The sequence below is a fragment of the Chiloscyllium punctatum genome, chromosome 24 (genome assembly GCF_047496795.1).
Source record: "Chiloscyllium punctatum isolate Juve2018m chromosome 24, sChiPun1.3, whole genome shotgun sequence".
Classification (NCBI taxonomy): Eukaryota; Metazoa; Chordata; class Chondrichthyes; order Orectolobiformes; family Hemiscylliidae; genus Chiloscyllium; species Chiloscyllium punctatum.
Window position 1 is genome coordinate 49,295,921 of NC_092762.1, and position 19,030 is coordinate 49,314,950.

The 19,030-nt window shown below is 39.8% G+C and overlaps 1 protein-coding gene across 6 annotated transcripts in view; it reads right to left on the reverse strand.

Moving 5' to 3' along the window:
- Positions 1-19,030, reverse strand: part of dpp9 (dipeptidyl-peptidase 9) — a 111,040-nt gene that overhangs the window by 6,772 nt on the left and 85,238 nt on the right. For all 6 annotated transcript variants that reach the window (XM_072593796.1, XM_072593801.1, XM_072593798.1 and 3 more), the window contains 6 exons: positions 17,928-18,087; positions 16,805-16,884; positions 14,299-14,451; positions 13,276-13,411; positions 10,195-10,340; positions 662-808 (listed from right to left, as the gene is read on the reverse strand). In XM_072593796.1, coding sequence (XP_072449897.1) covers positions 662-808; positions 10,195-10,340; positions 13,276-13,411; positions 14,299-14,451; positions 16,805-16,884; positions 17,928-18,087 — 822 coding nt within the window. The remainder of the gene's footprint in view (positions 1-661; positions 809-10,194; positions 10,341-13,275; positions 13,412-14,298; positions 14,452-16,804; positions 16,885-17,927; positions 18,088-19,030) is intronic.

The following is a 19,030-nucleotide window of genomic DNA, read 5'->3' on the forward strand; positions in this document are numbered from 1 at the left end:
GGGATGAAAGTTGGGATTTGTGCCCTGGATTTAAGTCACAAATGCATGTCTGTGGTTATGTCAGCATACAATATAAAAATATCACCCAATTTAGCATTAATTCACATACATAGGGTTACTAAATGTGGGACACAGAATGAGCAGGAACAAATGCTTCCCAAAGTAAGGCAGGAATTTAATGTAAATGAGAATCCAGTGCAGAGGTTTCCAGGTAACACAGTAATCAAATACGTAAAAGTAGGGTTAGATAGACTTGCCAGGTCAGAGCAGTGACTTGCAACATGTGAGTTTGTTGCAGCCTTGGACTACCATATCTTTGTTAAGTATATACAGCCTGAATAACTTCATCTCAGATGATAAAGCTACAGGTGAGTTGTAGACATTGTGGATCATCGGGAAAGGGGGGAAAGGAATTACCTAGACACATTGCTCCAGTAGACAGACACATTAGGCCTCTCAGGAGAAAAACAATAACTCCTCTCCAATCGTAACTTTATTAAGTCAACTACAGTTTGGAGCAGGCCCAAAGGCCTACATTGGAATGAATCTGTATTGTAGTTCAATTATGCAAGCATGCCTTAATTTGACAATTACAAGAACCTTGGCGGGATGGACATATTTAATTAAATGCAACTTAAAAACCATGGTAAAAGGGAAATACCATTTTGTTTTTGAGTGCACCTTCGAATAAAAGACCTCGCTGACAAGAGCCTCTGCCATCAATCACCACAACTGCATAACCAAGAGATGCCAGTGTATTCAACCTCAGGTATTTTATTCCCTTGAACGAGTTGTTCACCAGCTGCACCTAAAAGGAGAAAGCATATTCTACAGTCAATTGTAAACCAATTACCTCTATTTGACTGAGCTATTCAATCCTCCAGAACTCTAACAGATTAATAGGCAAATAGCATAATTGAACCACTTGTAAAGAAGTTTTTTTCATTAGTCATGATTACAGTCAATTCAACAAACTGTATAAGACAACCCATTTTCCAGATTTTAAAAAAAATCAGGTTCTTGCACATACTTAAGACCATAAGATTTAGAGCAGAATTGGGCCATTCGACCCAACAAGTCTACTCCACCACTCTATCATGCTTCAGGTGTTTCTCAAACTCATTCGCCTGCCTTCTCCCCATAATCCTTGATCCCCTTACTAATCAAAACCTATCGACCTCAGTCTTAAATACACTCAATGACTTGGCCTCCAAAGCCCTGTGCAGCAATAAGTTCCACAGATTCACAACCCTGTCGTAGGAGAAATTCCTCTTGATCTCAGTTCTAAAGAGTCTTTCCTTCACTCTGTGTCTTCGAGTCTTCCACTCTCCTACCAATGAGGCATCTTCTCCACATCCACTCTATTTAGGCCTTTCAGTATTCTAAGTTTCAATCACATTCCGCTTATCCTTCTAAACTCCATTGACTACAGACCCAGAGTCCTCATCTACTTCTCATGATAAACCCAACTTCCTCTGGACACCAACGCCAGCACACCTTTCCTTAGGTACAGGGCCCCAGCTGCTCGCAATATTCCAAAAGTGGTCTGCCAAAGCTTTTTACAGTTTCAGCAGTACATCTTATATTCTAGACCTCTTGAAATGAGTGTTAACATTGCATTTGTCTTCCTAACTGCCAAGTGAACTTGCATGTTAATCTTAAGAGAATCCTGAACCAGGACTCCAGAGTCCTTTGTTCTCCAGATTTTCGAAAACGGTCTGTTTAGAAAATAGTCTACACCTCTATTCTTCCTACCAAAGTGTATAACCTCACACTTTCCCACATTATGTTCCATTTGACACTTCTTTGCCCACTATAGCCTGTTTTCTGCAGATTCCCACTTCCTCAACACTACCTATCCTTCCAGCTATCTTCGTATCACCTACAAACTTAGCAACAATGCCTTCAATTTCTTCATCCAGATCATGAATGTATAATATGAACAGTTGTGGCCCAAACGTGGACCCTTGCAGAAATGCATTAGTCCCTGGCTGTCAACCTCAGTCCCCACACTTTGCCTTCCGCCATGCAGCCAAACCTCTATCGACACGAGTATCTTGTTCCTAACATTATGGGCTCTTCTCTTATTTAGCATCCTCCTGTGTGGCATGCCTTGTCAAAGGCATTCTGGAAATCCAAACAGATCACATCTACTGGCTTGCCTTTGTCTAACCTGCTTGTTAACTCAAAGAATTCTAGCAGATTTATCAGACATGATCTGCCTTCGACAAAGTCATGCTGACCTAGCCATATTTTACCATGCACTTCCATACAATCTCATCCTTAATAATGGACTCTAAGATCTTACCAAAGACCAAGGTAAGGCTAACTAGCCTGTAGCTTCTGGTCTTCTGCCTCCCTGCCATTTAAACAAGGATATTACATTAGCTATTTTCCAGGTCTCAGGCATCCTGCTCGACACCAGCGATTCATGAAAGATTAGTACCAATGCCTCTACAATCTCTTCAGCTATCTCGTTCAGAACTATGGGGTGTAGTCATCAGGTCCAGGTGATTTATCCACCTTAAGGTCTTTCAGTTTTGGACATTTCTCAGATTAGAAAACACTGATACTGCTATGAATGTAAACCACCTATCTACTGCAAAGGACTGCGTGATTAGACTGGAGTTGTCAATGGGGTCAAAAGGAACTGGGTCTAGGGCCAATCTCAAGTACGCAGACAAGGAGTTAGAGTATGTATATTAGTCAGCCTCAATTTTGTGCCTCACAAATTCATGCTTTACTTAACAGTATCTTTCAACTGTTGCTAGGGATTAAGCAGGTAACATGGCCTATGTCGCAAATATGTGCAACAGTTTACGTCTTGCCTGCACATTGCAGACCTCACATGGAGTACAACAACACTTTTATAGTTCATTTAGAGTTCCTTTTTATATTTGGTGTTCAGGTCAACTCTCGAAGAATTTTGAGATATCAAAGATTGACTCTTCTGCTGGTGCCTATGGTAGTTTGCTACTGCAGCTGTGCAGCACCTGATATGAACAGATTAAAATCCCCTCTGAAATCAACACAACAAATCTGGAAAGCAAGCTTCAAACATTTCCAAAATATCATTAGAGTAAAGGCAGCTGGAGGAAGGATAATGTCTACATTCAAACTGCATGAAAAATCACTGAACTAGTTCCAGATCAGATCAAGTGAGTTTTCCTTCCTTGCACATGGTCAACTTTTGTGTTAAATTCCTATCTTAATTAGTTTCACCATCAACAGCCCATTTAAAATAAATGATGAATGGAAGTTTCAAGCAGACTTGGACAGGCTGCTCAAAAACAGAGTGGGTGTAAGGAAACATTAATCAGTTGGAAGAGAAAGTGAGGACTGCAGATGCTGGAGATCAGAGCTGAAAATGTGTTGCTGGAAAAGCGCAGCAGGTCAGGCAGCATTCAAGGAGCAGGAGAATCGACGTTTCAGGCATAAGCCCTTCTTCAGGAATGAGGAAAAAGTGTGTCCAGCAGGCTAAGATAAAAGGTAAGGAGGGGGGACTTGGGGGAGGGGCGTTGGAAATGCGATAGGTGGAAGGAGGTCAAGGTGAGGGTGATAGGCCGGAGTGGGGTGGGGGCAGAGAGGTCAGGAAGAAGATTGCAGGTTAGGAAGGTGGTGCTGAGTTCGAGGGATTTGACTGAGACAAGGTGGGGGAGGGGAAATGAGGAAACTTGAGAAATCTGAGTTCATCCCTTGTGGTTGGAGGGTTCCTAGGCGGAAGATGAGGCGCTCTTCCTCCAACTGTCATGTTGCTATGGTCTGGCAATGGAGGAGTCCAAGGACCTGCATGTCCTTGGAGGAGTGGGAGGGGGAGTTGAAGTGTTGGGCTACGGGGTGGTTGGGTTGGTTGGTCCGGGGGTCCCAGAGGTGTTCTCTGAAACGTTCCGCAAGTAGGCGGCCTGTCTCCCCAATATAATAACAGGCGCCTCATCTTCCGCCTAGGAACCGTCCAATGACAAGGGATGAACTAAGATTTCTCCAATATCCTCATTTCCCCTCCCCCCACCTTGTCTCATTCAAATCCCTCGAACTCAGCACCGCCTTCCTAACCTGCAATCTTCTTCCTGACCTCTCTGCCCCCACCCCACTCCGGCCTATCACCCTCACCTTGACCTCCGTCCACCTATCGCATTTCCAACGCCTCTCCCCCAAGTCCCTCCTCCCTACCTTTTATCTTAGCCTGCTAGACACACTTTCCTCATTCCTGAAGGGCTTATGCCCGAAACACTGATTCTCCTGTTCCTTGGATGCTGCCTGACGTGCTGCGCTTTTCCAGCAACACATTTTCAACATTAATCAGTTGCCCATTTTGATAGAAAAGCATAAAGACTTAAATGACAAAGATAATTCTTAAATGGCGAGAGGTTCAAAATGTTAATGTCCAAAGAGATTTTGTTCACAAGTCACTATAAGCTAGCATGCAGATACATCAAGCAATTAGGAAAGCTGTTGTATGAAGCCTTTGAGACCCCACACCTGGAGAATTGTGTAGCCTTGGTTTCCTTATTGAAGGAATAATTTACTTGTTTTGGAGGAAGTGCAATAGTTGTTCACTGAACTAATCTCTGGGATGGCAGGATAGTCTTATGAGGGGAGACCAAGCAAACTGGGATTGTATTTCCTAGAGTTTGGAAGAATGAGACATAATCTTATTGAAACACACAACATTCATAAAGTGTGTGACAGGAAAGATGTAGATAGGATGTTTATCAGGTTTATAAGTGTAGAGCCATGGGGACATAGACTCAGAATAAGGGTAGGCCGTTAGAGAATGTGAAGAACAATATTTCCTTCACTCAGAAGGACAAATCTTTGGAATTCTCCACCCTAGACAGTTATGGTAACTGAACTGTTGAGCATATTCAAGATAGATAGATTGATTTATGGATAGGAATAATATTAAGAGATATGGAACAAGACGGGAAAATAGCAATGTGATAAGTAATCAGTCATGATCTAACTGAATGGTATAGTGGGCTCAACAGGCTGCATGGCCTACTTCTGCTCCTAGCATCACAATGTAATCCGTTGTAAATCTATTGAGAAAGATTGGCTCAGTCATAGAATGGCAAACCACGTGTTTTCGTTGTTGTCACACCATTCACATAACCTCAGCTCCTTAGAAGACAGAAGAACCAAAGAGAGAAATGAAAGAAAACATCACTTGTAACGCTTCACGAGCAGCCCACCTGCTTGATCCAGAGTTATATGAACGTACTGAGAAAAAGAATGTTCAGGGTATTTGAGGAGGTTTCCTCAAAGGTACAGGTCACAATAGAATATCATGGTGAGGGCATGGTATATTGGCAGTGAGAAAAGATTGCTTGCATACTGATGTTGACTTTCATTCACTGGTTGAGAATTTGTTCTTTCACTGCCTGTAAGGATGTTTTGTTCCACTTTGAATAAGGGATTTCAAAGAAAGGTGAGTGGAAGAGACATCTAGCTGTTATTGGAGACTTTCTGGTGTCTCCACAAAGAGAGATTTTGGTGCTTTCTCTTTGTACACTTGATGGTTTCTCAACTGCCCGCTACCACACATGGTCGCTTGGTAGGAACGAAAGTGTTGTTTGCAATCAGTTTTCTTAGTCTGCTTTTGCTCTCACAAACTCACCATTGTATATTATCCACAGACTACAGTAAACAAGATTTTTTAAAACTGCAGTCATCTATACACAGTCTCCTTGATTTAAAGCAAGATCTTCCTTTTATAATCCACAGTCTAAACATAATGGAGTGAAAAGATCTGATCCTCACATAACCTTTTACGTTCATAGGCAAGGAGACACAGAATCCTCTTCACCTTGGAGCTCTGCAACAGCAAGCAGAGAGTAGGTTGGCAAGATGCAATGAGTAGCGTGCCACTGGAATTGATGCCGGGACCTCACTTACAATTGCTTTAAATGAGTTAGACGAATGGGTGGAAGATATAGTTGTCAAATTTACTGATGACACAAAGAAAGATAGGAAACAAGTTGCAAAAAAAGATAGAAGGAATCTACAAAAAGAGGTTTAAAGTGAGGGGACAAAGATGTGGCAGATGGAGTATAATATGGGAAAATGTGAAATTGTTCATTTCAGCAGGGAGAATTAAAAAGCATGGTGCCTAGACAGTGAGGCTGCACAGCTTGGAGGTGAAGAGGATTCTATGTGTCCTTGTATATGAATTACAAAAGATTATGCGAGGATCAGATCTTTTTGCTCCATTATGTTTAAACTGTGGATTATAAAAGCAAGACATTGCTTTAAATTAAGGAGATTGTATACAGATGACTGCGGTTTTAAAAATCACATTTACTGGAGTCCATTGTGGATAATATCCAATGGTTGAGTTTGAGAGAGCAAAAGCAAACTAAGAGAAAACTGACTGCAAACAACACTTTGGTTCCTACCAAACGACCACGGGTTATGTGGCAGTGGGCAGCAAAGAACCAAGTGAACAAACAGAAAGCACTAAAACCTCTCTTTGTGGAGACACCAGAAAATCTCAATATCAGCTAAACGCTTTCCACTTACCTTTCTTTGCAAATCCCCTATTCAAAGAGGAACAAAACATTTTTACAGGCAGTGAAAGAACAAATTCTCTATCAGTGAATGAAAGTCAGCATCAGTATGCAAACAACCTTGCGTCAACAGTAAAAAAAATAAGAAATTGGAAGAAACCAAGCCAGCAAGTGACCTTTGTGTGCTTGCTATTGGTTAGTGAACATTAAGAGTACAGATTGGTCTAGGTTGTGATGCCCCACAGGTAGATAATATTTTGAGGCTTCACAGCATTAAGAACTAAATGTGCATTAAAGATGTTCAAAGACAGTTCATGTCTCCCTAAGTGTTGCCACAAAAATTTCAGTAGTACGAGCACCATGGAAGTTTATTCTTGGAAGTAGAACTCAAAGAGTACTCACTACAGTGAAATGTCATGTACAATAAAAATATTTTTTCTTTGCAAGAGGTACAGTTGGTCCAATTCTTGTGTTCTTTCCCCATGGCTATACAAATGTTTCCTATTTAAATATTTGCCCAGATTCCCATCTTTTTCAACAATGCATTCCTGAACATAACATGCTGCAAAATGAAGTTCTTCCTCAAGCTGCCTCTGGATTTTTTGCTCTTACTTTAAACCTATACCCTCTGGCTTTTCTAAAATGGAGAACAGTTTATCCTTATCTATTTTATCAAACCTCTCAAAAGTTTGCAGCCCCTCCATAAATCGTTCCTGAGGTTTACCTGCTTCAAATAGGGTATATCTCTGTTTCTACCGTTTTGTCATGTATCTGAAGTTTATTAACCCAATTACGCTAAAGCCTTCTGAATATATTGTGCCAGAGTTGTTCAAAATATCCCAGCTGAACCAAGCTTTATGCCTCTAATGAACTCCACATCCACAGCTATCAGCACTTAATGCCATAGGTTTCAATTTCATTCAAGTCCTTCACAAGAGATATTTTCTGAAATGCTTTTTGAAAGTGCATATATATGCACCAACTGCCCTCACACATATTCTCCCCATTACTTGAAGGAACTCAACAACTTACTTGTTTTATAGTAGTGAACTGCAGTATTGCGGGAGACAGAAAGAAAAATCTGCTGCTGAAGCTTGTCTTACACTTATTGGGACATATACCATAACTCCAAACTGCAAATGGGACAGGAATTCATACTGCATTCACCGGACATTGATTGATTGAAGTGCTGCCATGGAGAATGCATAAGGGAACAGTTTAAAATTAAAACTCTGACTGGTTTGTGGTCTAACAAGTTTGAGTTAATATGACTAAACCATTTGGGAATAAGAGTCTGAGTATCTTGAATGTGCTGGATCTCACAATAGGTCACAGTGGAAAGGGGAAGCACATGGCAAGTTTGTTAGGGAGTAAGAGATAAGAAAAGTTGTGAAACATATTTAAGAGCTGTGAAAGAACAGCAAGCCATATATAGGGTAATTAGGTGGTTAAAAGTACAATTGTGAAATGTGCACAGGTAATGGCTGCCTCAGAGGTTAACAAAATTGAGGGTTGTTACAAAGTGCACCAGAATTGGGATAGGCAGTAAACAATTTTCACAAACATCAGTGCTGTTTATGGCCATGTTCTAAAGTTCCTTCTTCAAAGTTATTTGAGGTATATATGCTGCAGGAAATGGGAAACTTGCTAATAATTTAGTAAAGGAGAAAGGGAGAACTGCAGATGCTGGAGATCAGAGCTGAAAATGTGTTGCTGGAAAAGCGCAGGAGGTCAGGCAGCATCCAAGGAGCAGGAGAATCGACGTTTCGGGCATGAGCCCTTCACCTTTCCAGTTTGGTAGTGGGATATACAGAAAGCTTGGGATATGCTATTAAACTGGTCAACGAGGTTTCAAACAAAACTCTACCTTGTGAAAAAAAACAACCCAACACTGACTGAACATATGTAAAGTTCTACCACAACTAAAAAGCTGCTACTTTTCAAAAAACACACAGGCACGCACGATTACATCCCTGTGTGAATCATCAACAGAAAGTAGTTTTAAAAAACTGGAATGTAAAGTACACAAAACAAATCAAAAGAAAGCAAAATCATCTTTTAGTTCAAAAGCTAACTGTCATGAGTGAAATCACCAAACCAAATATAAAACGTAACTATTCAACAGATCTGGCAGCATCATGGGGAATGAAAGTGCTATGGGCATTAACTTGGTTTCTTTTTCCACAGATCCTGCCTAATATGCTAAATATTTCCAGCATTTCCTATTTTTATTTGAGATTTCTAGATGTTGTATTTTGCTTTTCCTGCTGTCACATATCCAGTGTGCACATTCCCCATTGTCCTCCACCACCGCCCAACCACATAAGTACTAACCTCCGCCTCTGGCATTTGAAAAGTCAAGCCTTACAATCTCAGCTTTACACAGAAGTACTCCTGCAATTCATGAAAATAAGATCACATTCCTTAACACTATCATCTTGCGGCTGGTTCAGTTAGATTACTCTGTTTATTACAATATCAATTCGTAGGTTTGTCTGGTAATAACCCTCCAGTGTTAAGTCTACCTAGTCTGGCTTAAGGTTATTTTGTGGACAACGCAGCTGCTTTCCTCAAGCTATCAAGTTAGCCAGTGGTTAGTTTGGTTATGCATCTCTACTGCCAAGTCACAGAAATCTACACCACAGAAACAGACCATTTGGTCCAACTCGCCCATGCCAACCAGATGTCCTAAATTAATCCGGTCCCACTTCCCAGCATTTGGCCCGTATCCTTCTAAACCTTCCTATTCACATACCCTTCCAGATGCCTTTGAAATGTTGTAATTGTACCAGCTTCCACCACTTCCACTTACAGCTCATTTCATACATGCACCACCCTCTATGTGAAAAGGTTGCCGCTTAGGTCCCTTTAAAATCTTTCCCTTCTCACTTTGAATCCATGCCCTCTCATTTTGGATTCTCCTATCCTGGCGAAAAAAGACCTTGTCTATTCACTCTATCCATACCCCTCATGAATTTTACAAACTTGTCTAAGGTCACCCCTTAGCTTCCGCACTTTAGGGGAAACAGCCCCGTCCTGTTCAATCTCTCCCTATAGCTCAAACCCTTCAACCCTGACAACATCCCTATAAATCTCTTCTGAACCCTTTCAAGTTTCACAACATCTTTCTGATAGCAGGGTGGCCAAGTATCTTGCCTTAGGACAAACCAACGCCAAGATTCGTCTCAGCCAAAAGAGGACAATCACAAGTTACTAAACAGAACAACGTTAGGTACTGGAAATCAGAAACAAAAACAGCAATCGCTGGGAAAATTGCACGTTCTGAAGAAAGGTCACTGGACCCAAAATGTTAACTCTGTTTTTCCTCCACAGATCCTGCCAGACCTGCGGAGCCTTTCCAGCAATTTCTGTTTTTGTTCATCGCTAGTTACTAATAAAAATCACCAACTAATTCAGCTTACATATATATTGTTAGTTCAATATATTTGGGTTAAATCTCAGGATTCTCTATCTAACATTATCATGTACATTTCACAAACAGCTTATAGCCATTCAAGGCCCCAGCTGAGCACCACGCTCTCAAGGAGAATTAAGGAATGGCAATAAATGCTGGCCAGGGGCACAATATGGCATTGCAAAAGAAAAATAAATTAGCTTCAAAATACCAAAGTAAAATTTGAATTTCACAAAAATTCCCTCTTGGACTTAAAGATACTAAGAGACTTACCTGTGGCCCTCCATATACAAAAAGGATAGTGGGGTACTTGCGGGCCGGCTGCAGGTTGTGAGGTTTATATAACATGCCGTAGAGCTTGAAACCTGATTTGCTAGGGAAGTTGAAAATTTCAGGTGGCACATAATCAGGAGGGCACCCTGTTCAGGACAAGGAAGAAGAATTAAAATTTACTTCAAGTGACAAGAATTCAGGGCAGCTTGTCACTGTTTCATCCAGCTTGAAATACAGCATTGGTGGCATTAACACTGCTCAAAGCGCAACTGAGGCTCCTTCAGTGACAACAATATGTAGTCTAGTACTAAAACAGAACAGACAACAGTGCTTTATTCCTGTGTTTGCTGCTCTCAGTTTCAGGAATAGTTCGGTCTCAAACTGTTCCCAAAGCCTTATGCTGGGCAAGAAAAAGTTACTCTTCCATTAACCAGTTCCCTGCGCAATGTTAATTCAGGTATGGATTTACACAAAAAAAAATTATTGCTCACAGTAGCACTGCCTATCATTGTTTAGGTTTACACAAAGCCTCAATTCAGCAAGATGTATGTACAGCAGCTGGCCTGAAGGACTACCCCCAAGCAACAGCCATTATCTTCAGACTGGAGAGGGATAAACCCAGTGACCGTCAGCTGAGCAATTATTTTCATATTGTCCCTCTTCCCACTTCAATTGTTTGAATCTAACCACCAGAACAAAACAGTGTTTTAGTTCTCATGTTATCTTAATTGTTTGACCTGACAAACAGGAATAATTAGAAGGGGCCTCAGTCAAGCTCAGGATCACAAAGTTCAAGCAGGATACAGCAGTAAGAAGTGAATATGAATAAATCACTTGGACTTTAAAACCAGAATTTTGTGGTTAGCACGATTTAGCTTGGCAGGATACTAGGCTTTCCCTATTTAAGCCACCTTATGGTGAGAAACACAATACAAGACTTTATTTATATGGAACTCCACCTAGTGTCTCATCAATGAACGTTAGCTTTTCATCTTTATTTCTTAAATTGCAGTTACAGCTCACAAAACTTGTTAACTTTGCTTAATGGCTGCACTCTCTTCTCATTATTAAAACAACACAACATCCTTTGCAAAGGTTTTGGCTCATATTGAGATACAATTCCATGAATACCTTTGAACATTGATATAATTCTTAAGTTCTATACGTGCCTCAATGGTAAATGTTTTATTAACCAGCACATACAGGACCAGGAGTGTACTAGGTAATCAAATATTCCATTTGATTAAGAGACAAACACAACGATTGTAAAAACACACACTAAATAATAGAACCATAATGCAAGGGGTATACATGTCACTGTGATACTTTATTTACTGCATAAATTACTTAAATAGAACTTACCAGCAGAGAGTCTTCCGTCCTCAACTGACTACTCACACATCACAATAATTAACTACCAAAAAGTTTAGTGTATGTTTGCTGGTTTATAAGGTACCATTAAATCAAAAGTTTGCTGTAGTAGTAGGCTGCTGAAATGTCAGAACTATCACTATCAAGACCAATTCTGTTCTCATTTGACACACACAAATCTGTAATTCAGAGGAGAGTTGGTGGACCCATAATCAACAGGATAACAAGAATCGCAGAGGTTATATGTGACCTTATTAGTGCTTGGGTAACTTGACGTTAACTTGGGATTGCATTAATCTTCACCTTCTCAAATTTCCCAAACTCTACATCAACTTTGGAAGAATACTGAGCTCTTAACTCAGAGGCCAATGGATCAAAGCCATCCTCTGCGTGCCTGTTCAATTATAGATCAATTATAAATTTCTTGGGAAGACTTAAATACTGGTAGTTTAAAATCCAATCAAGAAGAGACCTCTCATATAAATAAACACTTGAGTATTCATGGCACAAAATGAAAAGACTATACAATAGCATACTTTATTGCAGGACATCCTGATTTTCAAAATTAGTGAATATTTTGGTTTCTAATATAAAACACAAGGGCAAATGCTTCTTGCAAATGATTTTCAAATAGTCACATGCTCAGTATCTTAAACTTCTCATTACATCAAGAACTGAATTCAGAAAAACTACCATAATAATATTTTGCTGTCAGTAGATTGGGGTCTGCATGAAGTTCTACCATTTTTCTGCCCCTCATTCGAGTACAGAGGAATTGAAATTTGGTAGAAACTGCCCACTTTATTAAACAACAGATTATAAAAACTAAAAACAAAATGCTGCCCATTTAACTTGATTTTACAAAAGAAAATAGCACATAATTGCAGTTTTATTTTTGTCAATCTTCTCCTTACATTAATTTGTTGCTGTGGAGAAATTTCTCAGGAATTTGACCATCTCCAACACATTCCAGAAATGGAACTGCTTCTAAGCTTGGATATAGGGTCACTCAACTGTTAAAGCCATCATAACCACCTCAATCCTGTACGTGACATATAACCACACACACACACACAGGAGACAATGGTGGAATGGCAATGTCAGGACACTAGCAATCCAGAGACACAGGCTAATGCTATGGGGGCATAAAGGTTCAGACCCCACCAACATGCTGATGGAATATAAATTAATATATCTGGAATATCAAACTAGCCTGAGAAATGGTAACCAGGATAGCAGTCAGCAATTTTGTAAAATTCCATTTTAGTGAAGGAAATCTGCCATCCTTACCTGGCCTACAATGAGACTCCAGGCCCACAGCAAAGTGGTTGATTCTTAACTGTTCTCTGAAATCTCTTAGAAAGTCACTCAGTTCAAGGGCAGTTGAAGATGGCAACAAATCCCTGTCAATGACATCCTCATCCCGTGAAAGAATAAAGAAAAAAATACTGAAGGCACTGGATAGTAAGATTATTTTCCATCCCTTTCCTTCACCCACCCCATTTTACTTTGTCTAGGGGCACTGAAGCAAATTGTGGTGCTCCAGCTGCCACACTGGAGGAGAATACAGCCACACAGACTATGCAATCAGATTGGAACAATCTAGTCTCTGCCTTTTTCAACAAAGGTACCAAAGAACTAGCTACATATTTGAACAATAGGAAGCATTCATTTATTTGTTACAATAACATATTTCATTAGGACACGTACCTGCAGCCTCCATCATGCTGGCACAGAATTCTGGCTTTTTGTGCAAATGATCTTCTTCAGGACCCGTCAATTTGTATATGTGAACACAGGGAGGTGTGCTAACATTACTGTAATGGCTGATGAACATGTCAAAGTTCTAAGGAAACATTAACAGAACTTAAAGACAGTGTGTTAAGAGATCAAGTTCTTGTACAGTGAAAGGTACAGGATCATGCACAGTAACATTAAAATCAGCAATGAAGTAAAATCTTTGCAAACTCATGGATCAGTTATGCTCTGATTCTGTCAAACAGTTGAGTTGCTTTTATGGTTGAGTATCCATCTTTACTATTCTCCCCAGTGACCAACCAAGCAGACCAGTTTATCCCTATGCTACGGCTGAGGCAAGCAGACGGAGTTAAACATAAGTTAGCCACAACTGAATTGAACAATGAAACAGTTTGAATGACAGACCTGGTCCTAAGCAGCTCAAGGTCTATTTGCTCTAAGAAAACTCTAGCATTTCAGACACTGGAATTGGAAAAGGGGAAACAACTACAGTACTCCTTTCGGCTAGCTTAACAGTCACTGATCTTTCTAAATATGGGGAAACATTCGTAAACTCTGATCCCCCATCTATGCCAATCTGAGCTGCCTTGAAGCTGTGCAGCTAATTTCAGAAATACACTGAAACGGGGCACATTCTCTCTTTTAAACCATGTCAGTAAGCGTACTCCCATTAATCAAGAAGCACAAAGAACAAAACTGATATATGTAAGTTAAATACAAAATAGATTTATGAATACTTTACAAATTACTTTTCTTAAATTCAGAAATATAAATGAAAACTCATAGCAGAATCAAAGCTGAAAACAATATACTGTAATTCAGGAACTGATTGGGGAGTTTGGAAAGATTGGAAGGTAGGATTGGATTCAGATGGCTGGTGACCAGGCACCTCCTTTTGTGACTCGCTCATTTAATACTTCCTTGCTGAAATGTACAAATATAAAACTAATAGCACGGAAAATGCAAAATACTCACTTGGCTAACTGAGCAACTGTGAGAGAAGCCAGGTTTTGTTAGTTGGACTATCTCCCCTGGAAATTCGTAATTGACCACATAGAGGTGATGTTCTAATGGAGTGTCCTTAGTGGCTTGGAAGTAGACCAATTTTGTAGCCTCGTTCACCCAAATCTGAAAAACACAGTAATCGCAAATGGTCACAAGTCTTATATCATCCCAAAACAGAATACAACATCACAACTGCTCATCTTTCTTTTCAGTTAAAATAACAAAAACAAAATCACATGTTGATTATGAAGTTTATAATGTACTTATAATGCCTTCCAAGTCAACTGTTTTCCATCACCTACTGGATTAACATGTAGAAGAGGGTTTCAGCTCTGTGCTTCCAACCAATAACACCTTACAGAAGCAATGACATGGGGTTTCAACTCATCACCAGTCAGTTGTTTGGTGGAGGTAGCGGGTTAACTTCCAGTGATGGAACAGTCCATAAACAGGATACATATTATTCACGGCCCGAAAGGGTGACCAATGCTCGTGGAACTGTTAGAGCAATCTGTGAAACTCATTCAAAAGTCAAGAGAAATGGTCTCAACAGAAAACAGAATAAATGTTATTTAGGCATGGCAGCTGCAGAGCAGGTTTCATGGTCACTATTAGACCAGCTTCTAATTCCAAATTCTGTTGAACTTCACCATCAACTTTGGTGGGATTTGAAACCATGTCCTCAGAACATCAGCCTGGGTGACTGGGCTCTGGAAAAGTAACCCCAGCAAACTAGGCTGATTATCTGGCGCCATGGTTTCAAGACCCACCATGGTAGATGATGAAATTTAAATTCAAAAGGATTTGAAATTAAAAGCTGGTCTAATGGCAATCACTGAACATGCTGTTCTCACTTGCTCTAGCCTACATGTGACTCGAGACCAAGTGCAATATTGATTCGTCACTGCCACTCGAAATGACCTAAAGAGGGGTAAATTGGATAAATAAAATATGTTGACCTTGTGAGTGACTCCTATATAGCATGGACACAGACCCTTCAGTCCAACCCCTCCATGCCGACCAGATATCCCAACCCAATCTAGTCCCACCTGCCAGCACCCGGCACATATCCCTCCAAACCCTTCCTATTCATATACCCATCCAAATGCCTCTTAAATGTTGCAATTGTACCAGCCTCCCCCACTTCCTCTGGCATACCATACACGTACCACCCTCTGCATGAAAAAGTTGCCCCTTAGGTCTCTTTTATATCTTTCCCCTCTCACCCTAAACCTATGCTCTCTGGTTCTTAACTCCCCTATCCTAGGGAAAAGACTGCCTATTTACCCTCTCCATGCCCCTCAATTTTGTAAACCTCTATAAGGTCTCCCCTCAGCCTCTGATGGTCCAGAGAGAACAGCCCCAGCCTATTCAGCCTCTCCCTGTAGCTCAGATCCTCCAACCCTGGCAACATCCTTGTAAATCTTTTCTGAACCCTTTCAAGTTTCACATCTTTCCAATAGGAAGGAGACTAGAATTGCACACAATATTCCAAAAGTGGCCTAATCAATGTCCTGTACAGCCGCAACATGATCTCCCAACTCCTGTACTCAATACTCTGACCAATAAAAGAAAGCATATCCCACACAAGATTAAAAATGTGATGGATACTTTCTTTGCAAGCATATTTATTTCAACACCATTGCTCAATCAAGTGGATTTTTGGGGGGGAAAATCCCAACAGGGGAGAACAATGACAATCTGGCATTAAAAGTATTTCCGAGATTCCCAGAAATATGGCAACATTTAAAAACAAAGGAACTTCAGAGTGTGGATATTGGAGAAGTTGATAACCTGATCATGCTCAAAACGATTTGTACATTAGCAGAATTGGCTGTCCTCATTTGGGACAGTAATACAGTTATTTCAAGTTGGGTGTACCACATTTCTCCTTTCTAACACATTCGCGATGAATGTAAATTGCGCCTAATATTCTTAAGATGACTCGCCAAAATTCCAGTTCAATGTTTTATTCAAATTCTTTAAATGCATAAAATCCAAATATGTTTATTCTTCCTATTCATGTTCTGTACCTGCAAGTTACACTTTCACAAATTATCCATTTTAACTTCTAGCTTTCTGCTCATCAAAAAATCTCAAAACAATAATAACAAGCATTCCTTGTTTTTTCCTACAAACGTATTATTTCACATTTATTCATACAAACACCCAACTCCATAAGTGACAGGTGCTAAACGTGAGATATGGTCATTGACTAAGTCTGTCCTGTAGTTGAATAGTTCACAAGCAATTTCTCAATTGAAAAATGGGATCTTTAAGCAGTTGAGTGGACAAACCTTAATCATGGAATGGCATCCAAGCAACTTGAGGACTGGGGCAAAATATTTCAGGTTATAGTCTCATCCTGAGCACCTTTCATTGAGTTTACAAATCTTATAATTTACAACCTGACTCACTCCCATTTAAATGATGAGCAAAGCCACCAATCTTCAAAACCCATTGAGCGTAAGCTTACCCTTGAGCCATGTCTTGCCAGTACTTCCCACTCACCACTAGTTAGTGCAATCTCCTCTTTGATTGGACATTTAAAATCATCTGAAAACAAAAATCCAATAATTAGTCTAACACACTGGTACAATAAATGTGAAATATACAAGACAGGCTTCACAGAGAGAACATGAACAGTTCAGTTGAGATGTTAGAGTTACAACCACTATTCGGCAATTATTTCTCTTCAACTGAACAACTGAATTACAAAATCATCATAAACCTTAGATTATCTCTTGATCACAAACCAAAAATAAACTTGGATTTATTCATTTGCTGTAAAGTATAGACAATTAATAAAATGATCAGAGACAATTCTTAAATGAGAAATCATAGCCTCTCAGAATAATTTAACTACAGTAATCTTTCCATTCACAGTACTTTCCCTTAATCATCTGCAGTAAAATGGTTGATCTTAATGCAACATGAAACAGGATACAGAAATGGCAAAGGTTGGCACAAGAAATAAAGCTTGCGCCCTTAAGTCAACATTAGCATTAAAACTGCAGCAAATTTAGGGTCATAACAGTAATGGTTAGACAAGAATTGAATGAAGTCTAGATCAGTTTAAATACTCCATACACTGTCAGTTGCCTAAAATCTACTAATATGCAACAGGTTTCACCATTTTGCAATACTGTTCCTAGTGGCCACATATACAGACTCGAAACGTTAGCTTGCTTTCTCTCCATGGATGCTGCCTGACCTGTTGTAATCGGCAGCATTTTTCATTTTCACCCATACTTTTTAGAAGACACTTTTTAGATGTTTGACACTTCTATTGGAGGAGATCTCATGCAATTGTCTGCCAAGCAGAAATAGAAAGAGCACTTTCTGAGTTTTGTGTATTAGACTGAAGAGCTTACAGCCGGCTTTGTCATTTTAATTATAAACATTTGTTGTAAAAGCACCAAACATGTAATTCCCTAAGTCAACATCCTTTTCAGCATATTAACATATCAACACATGTAATAATCTGTGATATGTTAAGGAATAACCCTTATTTTATCCCAATTCTTTGAATGCTCAGTGTTTCCCCTCTCAATGCATACAGACACAAAGGAAGTTAAAAGGAAAGACCAAAACCTCACCTGCGCTTGGACTACATTGCTTTGCCCATTGGTAGCAGCCTGGCTTTAAAATTGAAGTAATCTGATATAAATGGCAAAACCCTGTCTGTGATTCATTAGCCCAGATAAAAGATATTTCATCATCTCTAGTTTGTACAAAAGGATAAAATATGTCATGAACCTGTAATAGGGGAAAAAAGAATGCAGGGGTGAATATATAATCAGTACGATTCATAAGAGTAAACAAGCATGAAACGACATAATCTGGGTAATAAATACAAAACAATTAACAATCGTTTTCCCTGCTAAATATACCTCCAGTTTACACTAGACTTTGTATAAATATTAACTTACTTAATGCCCTTAAAGTTCTGCATTAGTACATCCTAACCTTTAAATGTAATCAAATTTCTAAAATATAGTCCAGAAATTAAGATATACAAGTCCTATGTTCAAGCCAAACTGTACTAAAAATTACACTGATTCCTTTTGACCAGTTCTGCATTGGAACATCCTGAACAGGTACCCCTAGTTATAAAACAGTAGAAAACAGGAAATATCACAGCCAGTAACAAAGAGTCACTGTGGAAACCAGGAGAAAGTGATAACTGCAGATGCTGGAGATCATAGTCGAGAGTGTGGTGCTAGAAAAGCACAGCAGGTCAGGCAGATTCCGAGGAGCAGGAGAATCAACGTTTCAGGCATAAGCCCTTCATCAGGAAACCACACAATTCTTTCAGAAGTAAATGCATTCTTTTCAGTACTTTAAATGTCCAGCAGCCACAATGACAGCTACCAAGAAAGGGTAAACAGGTTTAGTGCTGTGGTAAGGCGGTAGTAAGATTCTAAGATGAGAGAGAGAGCACGAACAACATACACACACAGATAAAACTATACATATGCAAGAGACACAGGGGCAGAGTGAAAGAAAGACAGAAGGGGCAGATACCAGGTGTATGGAGGTAGGACAAGTGAGGGAATTAGGATGCCAGGTAAGTGAATGAATGTCAAGGTACGTTGAGGGGTGTCAGGAAGGCTTTTGTGTCTGAAGGCATTAGGTCGACTGGAATAATGGAAGTGGTCAATCGAGGATAAAATTTAACAGCTACTCTGGAGTTAAACGA